Source organism: Mytilus californianus, unplaced genomic scaffold, assembly GCF_021869535.1.
Source record: "Mytilus californianus isolate M0D057914Y unplaced genomic scaffold, xbMytCali1.0.p SCAF_22, whole genome shotgun sequence".
In the NCBI taxonomy this organism is placed as follows: Eukaryota; Metazoa; Mollusca; class Bivalvia; order Mytilida; family Mytilidae; genus Mytilus; species Mytilus californianus.
The window spans coordinates 3,943,712-3,959,138 of record NW_026262671.1 but is presented as its reverse complement, the minus strand read 5'-3'; the positions used below and the strand labels follow the sequence as shown (position 1 = coordinate 3,959,138).

At 30.9% G+C, this 15,427-nt stretch overlaps 1 protein-coding gene across 2 annotated transcripts in view; it reads left to right on the top strand.

Annotated features, from left to right (window-relative positions):
* Positions 1–15,427, top strand: part of LOC127732122 (adenylyl cyclase-associated protein 1-like) — a 70,299-nt gene that overhangs the window by 34,876 nt on the left and 19,996 nt on the right. For both annotated transcript variants that reach the window (XM_052241190.1, XM_052241189.1), the window contains exons 7-8: positions 1,079–1,164; positions 4,638–4,743. In XM_052241190.1, the coding sequence (XP_052097150.1) occupies positions 1,079–1,164; positions 4,638–4,743 (192 nt within the window). The remainder of the gene's footprint in view (positions 1–1,078; positions 1,165–4,637; positions 4,744–15,427) is intronic.

Here is a 15,427-nt window from a genome sequence, read left to right as displayed (position 1 = left end):
CATTGTTATATTTTGAGGGGTTTCTGCTGGATAGTGATTCAGGCATTGTTATATTTTAAGGGGTCTCCGCTGGATAGTGATTCAGGCATTGTTATATTTTGAGGGGTCTCCGCTGGATAGTGATTGAGCCATTGTTATATTTTGAGGGGTCTCCGCTGGATAGTGATTGAGCCATTGTTATATTTTGAGGGGTCTCCACTGGATAGTGATTCAGGCATTGTTATATTTTGAGGGGTCTCCGCTGGATAGTGATTCAGGCATTGTAATATTTTGAGGGGTCTCTGCTGGATAGTGATTCAGGTATTGTAATATTTTGAGGGGTCTCTGGTGGATAGTGATTCAGGTATTGTTATATTTTGAGGGGTCTCCACTGGATAGTGATTCAAGCATTGTAATATTTTGAGGGGTCTCCGCTGGAAAGTGATTCAGGCATTGTAATATTTTGAGGGGTCTCCGCTGGATAGTGATTCAGGCATTGTAATATTTTGAGGGGTCTCCACTGGATAGTGATTCAAGCATTGTAATATTTTGAAGGGTCTCCGCTGGAAAGTGATTAAGGCATTGTAATATTTTGAGGGGTCTCCGCTGGATAGTGATTCAGGCATTGTAATATTTTGAGGGATCTCCGCTGGATAGTGATTCAGACAACACTTTGAGTTGAGCCATTTGCCAGTAAAGCAAGATTTACTAAAACTAAGTACTGGTATTTGATAGAGTTAGTCAATTTCTTCTCAAAGTGTGTGGTCTACCTTGGAACTCTTGATTTTCTTCACCAATTAAATAGACTGATATGAATGTAGAAACTGTTGTATTTAGAACCTTGACAAACTATTGATTGATTGTGTTTAATGCTACTTTCACTTTCATCACATTTGGTTACATCGTGGTGGCTAGATTTAAATGCTAGAGAAAGCTGAAGAGAACAACAGACCTTTAGCCCTGACAGAAAAAAAAAAAACTTAATTTGCATATAATATACATGATATATTAACAGGAATATTGAATATGAAAATAACAGGTGAAGTAATTAATATATTGATGAAACTTTCATGCCTTTGTGTGTGTTTTTATTTGATAGGCACCAACACCAGGACCATTTGTCAAAGATATGGCTGATGCCGGCATGTTTTACTCCAATCGTGTTCTTAAAGATTACAAGGGGAAGTAAGTTCATGTGGTTATGGCTGTATTCTGGTTGTCAACTGGTATCCGTTAACCCTATCTAGTGATGCTTTTATACTGAAATTCTAAGAAATTATAATTTTATCAAATGTAGACAGCATATTATATTCTGGACTTCAGTGGTTCTTAACTAAAAATGGCTTAAAAATTTCGAGTAGATATATGGAAACTGGAAACTGAACTAATTATTTTTTTACATTGCAAGGAATCTTGAGAGATAACATACAAAATGACAAAAACTCCCATCACCTTTATATCATTATCAGATTTTAAACTAGACAGACATTACAGTGCATTCCATCTTTTCTTTCTTATTCAATTAAAAAATACCAGCAAGCAATGATTTTATTACAGAAACATCATAAATGTTTCATTGCTAATTAAACTTCAAACTTTGTAAACAAAAAACTCCCTCAAACTTTCACCTGCATCAGCAAAATGGATGAATGGTGTTTTATCTTGTCCTGCTGTTAAAACACTTAAACGATCCATCTATCATTCACTTTAATGCTTTAAATTTGCAGTGCTAATTATCAAGTACTCAAAACATTTAACTGATCTGTATATCAAATTAAGGGTATTGGAAAAGGTATTTCTTTATGTTCTAACTTGTCAAAATTGATGTTTTTACATTACTTTTTTCTTTTAAAACTTCAGAATTATTTAAGATCTTTTCTGCAAATTGGTTTCTTTTATTGTTTTGACAGAGTTGTTTGTGTTTTTGTTTTTTTTAAGAAAAGGTAGATCTGATGGCTTTCTTGTGCAAATTGAAATCATCTTGAGACAATTTGTAGTGCTTTTCTACAGTGCTTAATTTTAAGCTCTGTAAAGATTTTGTGTTGAAATGTTTATCCGAAGTTTAAACAGATTTTAAATGCTGGTTTCATTTGTTGAACTTATTGCCAAAACCCTGCTTACAGATGTAATAGTAGCTTTAATACTGTAAATTCAGAAATGTTTGCCTGAATTTATTACTGAAATTGTTGAATAATGGACACAAATCTGAGTTTTGTTATTTGATTTTATGAAGTTTTCATATCAATAGTGCTATCAAAATTTAAAATGGAGTTAATTTTTGCGTTACTTTTCCCTTCACAATTTTTGCAAAAAATTACGAATTTACAGTATTCACAATATTTGTTTTCCCGAATTGTGAACCTGAATAGATTTATGATAGACTTTTAGTGATAAACATTATTTGATTTTTTTTCAAGGAAGTTAAAAACCTAAAGCTATAATTATAGTAAAATTTATAAATTTAGAATTGAGACAGTTTAATATATTATACAATAATGATGTTTCTATTCCTATGGTATAAATGAAACATTATTATATTGACCAAACAGAAGTATATTGATCGAGGACAAAATCTGTGGTCAATGTTTTTTCCACAGGTCAATATAATCTTCATTTTTTGTTTTTTTAATGGTTAGCCAATTAAATATTGAGGAATTTTCAGATTTAAGATTTGAAAACTCTTGCTTTTTTTTTCCCTGTTGAATTTAACTATATATAAATGAATCTGTCTTATATTTCTAATCTCTAATTAAAGTAAATGGCTCTGGCTGCCATAATAGGAATATAAGGAGATGTGGTGTGATTGCAAATGAGACAACTATCCACCAGAGACCAAATGACGTAGATGTTAGCAATTATAGCTCACCAACAATGAGCAAAACCCATACCAGATACAAAGCTATAAATGACACCATCATGATCAAATGTGAAACAATTCAAACGAAAAAAAAACTAACCTCCTGATTAATAACAATTAAACAATGAATGAAAAAAAATGAATGACTTTGGATAAAGTTTTCAAAAAATGGTGGTCCTAAGGTTTTGATCACCAAAATTTTGCAAAGGACTGACACAATTTTTCGGAATTTTGCAATAGAAATAATAATAGTGAGGACCAGCAGATTTTCTTCAAGGATCACCATGGAAAATAAGATTTCAAGAACTCTTTTGGGACAGATGCACAACATTATTTCAAGCTGTAGAGCTTTTAATATAATCAATACAATGCCTTACTTGTCTAATATCTTTCTGTCTTAAAGAAAAATTTGCAGCTAAAGAAAGATAACTCTGGATTTCAGTTAAAAAAAAAACTCATTAGATAAGATGATATTTAAGATTTCATCAGTTCAAACTGATAAAAAAGCGATTATCTTGTAAACAAATTTTTTTCGTTAAAAGTACAGATATTTTGAAGGTTTTATTTACATGTTTCAGATGTTTTAAAATAAATCAAGTTTTATTTACTTAATTGAAGAACAGACTAAGTGTTATTGAAGAGCTCATTTTTAACATCCATTTACACTTGAGACAAATAATTTTAGATAGAATTGAAAATCTTTGAAAGATACCAAATAGTTTAAATTGTAAGGAGAATTCCTGTCATTGCATTATATAAATCAAACAAAGATATCTTAAGTCCTAGGAAATTTGTAGATTTACTTTTTATCCTGATAATCAAAGTTTAAACTTGAGACGAATAATTTTAGATAGAATTGAAAATCATTGAAAGATACAAAATAGTTTAAATTGTAAGGAGATATTCTGTCATTGCATTAAATAAATCAAACAAAGATATCTTTAGTCTGAGGAAATTTGTAGATTTATTTTTTATCCTGATAATCGAAGTTTGAGGGTTTGTTTTGTTTCCTGCTACTAAACCCATAAATTGAATAGATTTTTCTAATGTTAGGATGAAGACAAATGAAGATTTTTTAGGTTTAAAAAATGAAATATCCATTATGAATATTAATGATATTCCTTGAAACCTAAGTGTTTAAGTCTAAATGTTATAAAATGTAGACAAATTTAGAAACAAATAAGTATACTTTATGAATATTAATAATATTCTTTTAAACCTATGTTTGTAAGTAGACAATTTCAATAAAAAAAATATATACTTATGAATATTAATTATAGTCCTTGAAATCTCAGTGTGTTAAGTCTAAATGTCCTGAATGTGGACAAATTTAGAAAACACAGGGTTAGAAGTTTATAAAATATATCTTTAGATTAAAAAAAAAATGTTACTGTTGTATTGTATGAAGGTCATTTCCCTAGAGTTAACTTTAACCTCTGACCTCTATTAGACATGCAAAATCCCCCAAAACTAACCTACCATTGTCATTGATGTTGGTTTATGAATGAGGAGATCACAAGACAACTAACCACCAGAGTAGAAATGACGTGGATGTATGCAATTATCTGTTTTGATTTGACACAACTGGTAAATACAGTCAAACCTGTTTTAAAGGTGTCTCTATTGATTACAATCCTATCTTGTCAGGTCCCCCTCGTCTTGTCCCTTGGCAGTAATACCTATGTATTTTAATCCTGCATTCAAAGTTCACCATTCTTATAAGGTCAGTTTTCTCTGGTTCAAAGTTTGACCTTTCTGTACAGAAAATTTAAAAACTAAGACTAACATTTTTATATTTCAGAGATGAGAACCATGTTAACTGGGTAAAGGCATGGTCATCCACTCTGTCAACACTTCAGAGTTACATCAAAGAAAACCATACCACAGGCTTGTCATGGAATCCACAGGTAAGCTTTCACCTGTAAAAAAAGACCATCTGTCATTGAGATGGTTAATGGTTTAAAGGTATGGACCATTTAACTCGGCCATATTTATAAATAGGCATTTAGTGATCACCTAATGTTGTTTTGCCCGACCTGCTTGGATTTATTTTTTTATGTAAAAACTAGACATGAAGTATGATTGACCTGTCTATAGAGAATACATGTCTCCATTCACCTGTAAAAAAAATAAGAAAAGGCTGTTATAGTTTATAGTCAAAAGCATACTTATACTACTAAAGTACTGGTATAATTTTTTTATTTTACTTTTCATCATTCTTGCAAAATTCTATAAAAGAAAATGTAACCACCCACAATTTATTAATTTGAGTGCCTCCATTCCCCATGTGTTTAAATCTGGAACAGCCCTGAATAATTTTACCATTGCATGTTTTTTTTTTAACAAAAGGTAGTAATACACTTTATCATCTGTTGACTCTCCTGAAACAAAACATTATTTTAGTCTTCCATAGATTTGCAAAAAAAAACTGAAGAGTCTTTAAAACAATAAACTCTCATAAACTTACAAAAAAGTAGCTGTTTATAAAAATAATTCAAGCTTGTAAACAAAATAACAACGAAATTTTAATGACTTGAAAAAAGGCTGTTCATGCATTGATTGTAGTATAAAATTTAACCTGTTCAAAAGATTACGAGCCAGCGATTTATGTTATTTAGATCAAAATTTTCAGATTTGAAATTCCTAGCTGTTCGCTACTGTCAGTATCTCATTTTAATGAGTTGAAGTTAGCCCCCAAGTGGGTTAGAAATCATATTTGAATGAAAATTACTCGATTCTTACCAATCTTATCAAATTTGAGTCTGCCTTTTCAAACAATTAATTTTGTTCAAATGATAGGTCATGTGTGGCTTGTATATGGTTGATAGATTTGAATAATTTAAATTTACCAGCTGTCAGAAAAAGACTAAAATGTACATTTATAAATCTTCTTTATCATTAGTCTCTTTATCACAGGTTTAGCTGCAGTCTTCAAGGAAAACTTTTTTACTTGAAAGACGGAAAATTATTCTTTTGTAATTTTTTTTTAAATTTGTATGGCTTGTGAGGCCTCTTTGCAGGAAAAGTTTTCTGGTCAGACAACATTTTTACTGGCCTTGGCCATAGGGCTTAATTTGAATCGTAAAAACTGACACTAAAATTTGCACTATATCTTCATTGTCCAACAAGCAGTCTGTTTGAGACTTGGTGGACTGATACGTATATCAGTTAGACCTGAAGAATACTTGCCCTCGTTTTCAGTAAATTAGTGCAATTTTAAGTGAAACACAGCTGTTTGACAATTACAGAGATTATGTTGTAAGCTGTTATGGAAAGATGATAAGAAAGTTCTTGATATACCTCATTTTATAAAAAAAATCATATACTTAAATTTATTGTAAGTATAGTCAGATATTGGATCCTCAGTTTAACATTTAAAGGCTTTCTGGAAACAGACTACATTAATCACAAATACTTTTTTTTTTGAACAATGAAATTTTTTTTTTTGTGAGAACAATTGGCAATCTTTCTTCTTTTCTTGTTTGTTTTTGGATATTGTCTGTCATTGTAAAAAGTTATTATTCAGGAAAAAAACCCACACATACTGTTAATTTTGTGGCATTTGATATTTGAATTTTTAAATAAAGTAAAATGCAAGATTAATTATAGCGATTTAAGGTAATGCTGCAATAGAAATAATGCTATCAAAATTTTAAAATGCAAGTTGTGTTTTTTGTCTGAAACATGTAATTTAGTAATATTTGCAATTATAAAAACATTGCAAAAGTTTCTGAATTTACATCACTCTGTTACATACCTAGCACCAAGGTCGTTACATACCTAGTTCCAAGGTCGTTACCCTCAGCTCATATTAAAATTTTGACATGTAATCAAAACTTATGTTTCAAAATAAATAGATAATGTTTAAACTTTTTTAATGAAAACAACTAGTAGGTGCCATATGTCTTTCCTATTAAACTTATTTGTAACGAAATACAATGTACCACGAAACTTCCCACTTCCTCCAGAAAATCTTGTATCCGAGGTGATGTTTGAGAATGCTTCGATTCACGATGATATCTTAAACACATGGTCTGATACCTTAAAATTCATATAATACTTTACCTAAACCTGTTCGGGCATGGAGAAATAATCTCATTTCCAAAGTGTTGATGAATCATAGAAACTTGTTCAAATTTTCGTTTCCTAGATGAAGATTCAGGAAGTTAATTAGATGGGTATTTGACCTCGGAAGATGTAATTAAAAAGAAAAAAGTAATTACGGTTATGTAGTTGTTTGTAATCGGATGATTTGTGATGTTACCTCTATTTTGTATCATGCATAATGTAATGAAAGACACGGATGGAGCTGGTGCAATCTTGAAAGTTCACAAGAGGTTGTTTCTGACATATTTTTCTTGCTCTTTCATTTCTTTGAATGTTACGTTCTTCATTGAATTATCTAAGTCTAAATTAAAATATATATATATAATGGAAAAGAAAGGATTGACATAACAATTCATGTCACAAAATCTCTACATACACATTCGTCTTGAACATGCATGAAATATTTGCCACTGGATGTTAATCAGTCTACATACATGAAAAACCAAAAGAAAGAAACAATGCTTTTATTGCTGTTCTTCATCCCAAAGTCACACAAGCCTTTAACAGAGAGCAGAATTTAATTACCTCACTACAAGCTCAAGGGGTCTGCGCTTGAGCGGAATTCTTTGCAGGATGTTGACCATGCTACAGCTGTTCATTGAAAAACACATCTGTGGGGTAATATCAACAAATTAGAAATAATATATGTCCAAGACATCTAACAACTAAACAAATACCAGTAGTTTTAATTTTATAAAGAGTAAGTTCCACTTAGAAGACATATTTTTTTGGGGTACTTATTTTGTGTTTTGTTAAGGTAAATCATGAATTTGAAAAAAAATTGCTGGTCCAATCTATATGTATATATATAGGATAGGCACAGGGAACCAGTAAGAGGTTTTGCCCACTATGCACAGGTGTAACAATTCACCTGAAATGTATTATGTATTAACCTACTACATACCCCTTTTCCCTAAATTTAAAATTATCAAGTGTTTATTTTCCAGGAATGTATCAAGGTGTTTTGGCAATGTTTTTTTTTAATGCCTTTGAAGTAGTTTTTTTATACCAAAACTGGTCATTTGGGTCATACAGGAATTAATTTTAGTTGGATTAGTTGATAACTTGGTGTATTCTGTATGCTTTTTAGTTAATTCTCATCTGAATATTGCATTATTTTTTACTCTACCCTAAGAATTGCTAAGCAAATCAATGTTTTCTGTACCTTTATGAAAACGTTAAAAAAATATCTATCAGCATCTTATGTAAACATCATACTGTATCCCTGTATTGATACCTGTATACAGAGATAACAGTACATCCAAGGTTAAAGGTTATCAGAGCATATAAGTGCAGTGGAACTCTGTTGTAAACAGGAATATTTTCACAGCTTGTGTTATGGCAAGATGGACTCTCTCTCTTCTGATCAGAGAAGCATCAAAGTTTGTGTCTAGGAAATCAGTATATAAATATTAGTAATATAAAAGTCATTCGGGAAAAATGATTAAAGTATGGGCAAATCATTTGTACAGCGGAATCTGACTTACCAGAACTTATTTTTACATTTTAGAATAAGAAATAGCAATGTTCAAAATATACCAGTATTTAGAAAAAAAACAATGTCCATATGTTGTTTAAATTTTTGAATTATTGATCTTGTAGTCATGTAAAATGTGCATGTTCTCTGCAGTGGACTTGTGATTTGAAATTATAAATAATTCATCTTCTTCTTTTAAAGTAAAACTGGCCACTTTTGAGAGAACCCCCTTCAAAACAATCCTTGTGGAAACAATTGGTATTTCAAGTAAAATGAGTTATGACGTCCATTTTCATTGAACTAGTACACATTTTTGTTTAGGGGCCTGCTGAAGCCCGCCTTCGGGTGTGGGATTTTTCGCTGTGTTGAAGACCTATTGGTAGCCTTCGGCTTTTTTCTGCTCTTTGGTCAGGTTGTTGTCTCTTTGACCATGTTGACACATTCCCCATTTCCATTCTCAATTTTATTATAAAAACTATAATTTAAAATGATAGCCTAAGTTAATATTTATCCTGGTAACATATATATATATGTATGGTTCATCTTTCAAGATCCTCAATATTTATTAAACACAGGATGAGACAATTATTCTACTGTATCAACAAATAGTGATGAGTCTGCAGTTTTTACAAACATAGAATTATTTAATTCTTGTATTATCAGTTTTGTGAAAGGCTAATAATAGCCAAGAGTACATGTTAACTTTAAACTTTAGAAAGAGAGGTAATTAAGTAATTAAAAAACAATATGTGCTTAAACAAAAAGATGTGCAAATGTATGTCAAATATTGAAATACTTTGTGCGTTATTTGATATTTCACAAAAACTGAAAAAAGTCCAACAAATTTGCAGCAAATCAGATTTGAAATGAACAAGCTATTAAATTCCAAACTGGAAACTTACAACACTTTAAAATTGAAATCAAGATGAAAATCTCCTTAACATTTACAAAGAAACATGTTGATGTAATTCTTTTCAAATTATTTACAACATTTGTGAAACCTATAGCGCAGACACACGCCAAACTAATAAATTACTTATTTATGTTCTGATAGTAAAAATCTCAAAACAGATAAGAAACCTCAACTGCCAGTCAAATTTTGATTGACAACGTCAATTTCCAATTTTCCAAGAGAATTTTCTGATTGGCTGATGTAAATTTCAGCAAAATTGATTGGATCTTGACAAAAGTAAACAAAACCACACAGATTCAACAAAGATTCCTGCAGTTTTTTACACTATAAAGTGTAGATAAGAAAGTTCCTTCAAGGTCACATTCATAATTGTGTGTTGCTTTACATCCTCTGATTTGAAAAAGATACCTTTATAATTACCACTATTAATATACACTGTATTATCAAGGTTAGTGGTTTAGAGAAACTAGGATTTGGAATCATTATTATCAGATACCAGATACAAATCAGTTACTTATAATTATTGGCATGGATTTGAAAGATGATAATATATAGGGTTTTAGTACTATACTTTTGTCGGTTTATTGAGGAGAAAAAAAGGCAAGAGTATGCAGGTACAATTTTATATTTCATTGTTATAGAAATGTAAGCTGATTGATGGCTAATTATTTCCATGAATCTTTTACCTTGGTAATTAATGTCTTATTAACAGCTTATTGTGAAAGAAGGTACTTTTATGTGTTGGTTTTGAAATGATCTGCTAATTGGGGTTACAGATTTCATTCTTGATCAAGTCTAAATTGACTAATTGATTTAAATGAGGTCAGTGTAGATTGCTTTTATAATTTATCCTGTTTGGCAAGACTTAATTTATTTAATGTGAATATGTATAGTCTTTCTTGTCTTTGTTCTTTTTCTTATGCGTGTTTTCATTTGAGTGTAGTTACTTAAAACTGGAGAAAGGGGCCCTCTGTGGCCAAGTGGTGTAATTTTATCTTCAGCAATTACTAACATTTGACTCCAATCTTTAATAATTGACAAGGGTTGCCAGTTTTCTTACCAAAGGTCATGGTTCTCGATCTCCAGCATCCCCACTTTCTCCTCCAATAAAAATTAGCCGCCATTATATAGCAAAGAGTGCTGAAAGGGGCTTTAAACACCAACAATCAGTCAATCATGAAACTGGAGAGAACATGGTGTTGACTGTTTGACTGGTGTCCTTCCTGACCTCATTTGTCCAAAGTCTGAGAATAGGGTGTTGATGTTATATGTTGTGTTCACTTTGTAGAAGTAATGCTGACATCTAGGTATTTGTTTATTTATATTTTGGCGGCAGTCTTGGTATGTCTGAAGCTGTCAAACTGAATTATAGACCCCCATAACATAAAATTGTCCATATTTTGAGTTAGAGCCGGTAGACTTTTCCATTATTTTGAGATAATTTGCCCCAAAAGTAGTACACTACACTGTAAAAATCTTTTTTGGATAGAGCAGGTTCCTTCCATGACATTTGTCATACATCTCCTTTTATTCATGCATTATATAGATTAGACCGTTGGTTTTGCCGTTTGAATGGTTTTACACTAGTAATTTTTTGGGGCCCTTTATAGCTTACTGTTCGGTGTGAGCCAAGGCTCCGTGTTGAAGACCGTACTGTGACCTATAGTGGTTTACTTTTATAAATTTTTACTTGGATGGAGAGTTGTCTCATTGGCACTCATACCACATCTTCTTATATCTATTGGATTACTTATGAAATAATAAAAACTTTAAATTTGTTAGCAGTGAAATGTATTTTTTTCATTCTTGATGATAAAGTTGAAACTTATTGGAGTCTTCAAAGAGGCACTAAATTTTCATGTATTTTTTTTTTTTTTTTAATGTTAATAAACTCTTCAAAGATACCAGGATGAACATTTTGTATGCCCTACATGCATTTCTTCTATAAAAGACTCATCAGTGACGCTCAAATAAAAAACATAAACCTACCTTCGGGGCCCTTTAAAACTAACAGCATCAATGATAAGAATTGATAATATATTGCTGTTCATTACCCAATAATAAATTTCACCTGTCGTAAGTTACACCTTTACTTGGCTCATTGTTTAGTTCAATTGTTTGGATGGTCATGATTTAATTATCTGCCCTTGGTTTTGATAGCGAGAACAAAACAAATACAAAAAGGAAAAAATATGCCTTGAAATAATATCTTGATGAAATTCAGCGATCAGATGAGAGTTTATTTTGACAATAAAGAAAACGACTATCTTTGATTTGCCACGTTCTGCACTTAGATAACTCATAAAACAAAAACAAACAGACCTTCTCAAATAAGAACGCTGCAAATGTGACATCCTTGATTATCTCAGTATTTTAGAATGTTTTACATGTTTTGAACTTTAAAATATATTTTGTAACACTCTGGCTCTTTCCACTAGCAGCCTTAATATATTTCTTAACTTTTTATAAACTTGGATCTCAAATAAATCTGTAGTCTGACAAATATTTTGAAATGTTTGTTTATTTGATATATTGCTCATACATTCAATTTTTGCAAATGTACATATAGTTCAAAGTAAAATCCAAAAGTTGGAGCAGTTAAAATTGGTTAACACTAAAAAGAATAGGACAATAACTTGTTTGCTGTGGATTTAGACTTTATAAATTTGCAACATAACTATCCTCCATGGAATGCAGTTCAAGTTTGATTTTCAATTTTACTATTTAAGAGTTATGTCCCTTTAGATTGGTAAACTTTATTGTTTTTGCAAAGTTTAAAAACACTACATGCACAGTCATTTTCTGCAAAAAAAACTTCTATATACAGTCAAACCTGCATTTACAGTCACCTCTTTTAACCAAAGCCCTCTACTTGTCCCGCTGTAGTAACAACTATCCATTTTGAACTTTAATTCAAAGGTCACCTTTCTTTGGTCCCTAGGGTGACCGTTATATACAGGTTTGATTGTACATTAAAATCTGGTTCTCAAGAAAAAGTAAAATGTTAAAAGTTAAAAACTTTTTACAGGGCATGACTGAATGTACATTTGGTGATATTTTGGCACTAAAGGGTAAAATGTTATGTTAATGTTCCTTATATAACTTATGCAGAACACGATATTGAACCTTAAAATAGTCTACATTTAGCTTTAAGACCAAATTACTTAACTTCTGTGTAGTTATATAACAACTGCATCATAATCGAAAGAATGTTCTAAATGGTAGTTATTGTAGTCTATTCTTGATTATACAGTAATTAATTATCAAATCAATTAAAGAGTTTCGACTTATAAAACAGATGTAATTTTCAGAACAATTAGTTCATAATATTATACACATGATAAAAGTGAGTCAAATTGACTCTTCTTAATTTTTTCTTTGGTATAGCTTTACATTTGAAAGCTGTTTTTGACTTTCATGTTTTGATAAACATTCTTATTTCTTCTGTACAGAGAAGTGCAATTAAATTTCAATTTTCAGAACACTCGCAATTCTCTTTTTTAGAAGCACCATCTGTTTTCTCATTTACGATTTTGATCAAAGTGAAAATAATCGCTAGGATCTTTCCATGTTTTATATTTTAGTGAAAAGGTTATCTTTTTAAAAAATCTGTTTTTATTTTGCTGTCTTGACTAGAGAGAATCATTGAGGTAGATAGAATTGAATGGAAATTATAAGCTTATAATTCTTTGAAAGCTTATACTTTCTGGTAAAGCAGGTTCCATTCACTCATTAGACAATAAACTATCTACAAGTTTTTCTGCTTTTATGATGCTATGAATAAAAGAAGATTTAGCGTAAACTTCAAAGAAACAGGAACCCCACGACACAAAATAAGCAAACGAAGTAGACATGTAGAACTACAAACAGTCTAATTCACCCTTCAACATTGAACAAGTAGTCAGTAAACTTCAAAGAATCAGCAACCCCACGACACAAAATAGGCAAACAAAGTAGACATGTCGAACTACAAACAGTCTAATTCATCCTTCAACAATGAACAAGGAGTCAATAAACTTCAAAGAAACAGCAACCCCACGACACAAAATAAGCAAACAAAGTAGACATGTAGAACTCATAAGTCTTAATTCACTTTTCAACAACGATCAAGGAGTCAATGATATCAATCTTTAAACAGTCTGGGAGTTGTGAATACCAAAAAAAAAAATGGAGACTATGAAAGATCTGTTGGGTTGCTGTCTTAGATTACATCACCCATTATCCATCTATCTTGCTGTTACAAAACTAGATAGTAGTTGTCTGTTGTCCGCCCCGTATTTGAGGGTGTGGTACGGGGTTTATAGAATATAGAATAATGAGCAAAAAATATAAAGAATAGAGAAAAATAGACATAAATAATAAAGAATATAGATAATGAGGTGCTAAATTATAAAGAATAAAGCAAAAAAGACCTAAAAAATTAAAGAATACAGAAATGAAGGACCCCCATCCAGACCCTCGTATTAGTTTTAAGTTTGTGTTTTAGGTAGGTTAATGTTTTGGTTTATAAGCTAATTAAAAGAACTTTACCTGGAGTTGTGGACACATCAACTTGAAACTTAAATGAGTACACATACCTGTATTCATTATGATGTAAACTTTTTAAATATATGCAAAATTAAGGTTTAAAGGGGCACTAGCTGTCAAATTCATGTTCACCGATTTGACTCAAATTCTCATATTTATTTTATAACAATGTAAAACATTTATCCAAACTATTAAAAGTCTAAAATAAACAGTTAACAGGACATGGGCATGATAACACGTAGCTTCGTTTCGTGTGTATTTTAGTCTTAGACACGTACCATCTAATTAACTATTGAGTTGACCTCCAAAGTCATCCGATGACCATATAAGCGATTTAAACATAAATAAAGATATAAATAGATTAAGCGAACTCGTGCTATTGGATTTTTCTAGGTCTGTTTAATTTCATATTATAGATTAAAAATATATGTTTATTATCGTTTTTACCTGTATAAGAATGATTTTTTGTGGATCGGATCAGTCAATCAAATGATTTACTTTTGTTTCACTTTCAATGTTGACATTCTTTTCCTTTAAATAACTCTACACATACAATTCACGTGTTATCCATCTCTAGCTAAGGGGTTAAATTGAAGTTCACATGAATACGGTTTCAATGAGGTTGAATTATTCACTTGCAAGTGAATAATTCATCATGAATGTTTCTTAGCTTATTTTGACAAAATTGAACCATACTGGCGGCTAAAAGCAAATAATTATTTCACTATTTCACTTTCATTAATGATTGAACAAAAAAAATCGTATATTAGATTTTTTATATATCTCGTAGCTAGTGCCCCTTTAACTAAGATTTTCCATTTTACTGAACATTGAAATGTGATCGAGTGATCATGGAATGGTTTCCTATGGACACATATTTCTTGTTTGACTCCTTAATCCAGAAGAAATCTATAACAAAGAAAAATATGGCTATACATACATGATGAATGTGACATATGTAGTTTTGTTGCTATTGGATCCGGACTTAAATCTTGCTTTCTAATTCCATCAAGGTGACAAATTATCATTCTCATGGAAAAATAATCTTTCACATTTGTATTTGTACTCAAGTTACAAAAACTAAAACCTGAAATATATCATGACTTTCAATTGAAAAATATCAATCAATTAAGAGTAAAAAAATAACAAAATTATAAAATTTATAGGATTTGGGTGCCAATTTTATACCCATTTGTTTTCATTCTTCATGTTTCATTTAAAGATATTTATAGACTGTTTCTTTTGACTGGTTTATCTGTCATTCCTTGGCTCTGAATGGACAATTAAAAAAAATTATCAGTTTTTAAGCACAGTCTTACAAACCAATGGAGAGAGGCATGAAGGCATGCTTCTGTGAGATTAATTTCATTGATTGATGAATGCTTAACATCAAGGAGAAGAATATATTTTTCTTTCCCCTTCCCTAGATCCTCTCCTTTCTCCAAATTGCTTTCTCCTGATTTTCTAAACTAATGACAACCCAATCTCTAATACACATTTCCGATGTTGTCTATTCAATATCCTACAGTTTAGAAAGATAGATAGTTTATACTAAAGTATAACACCA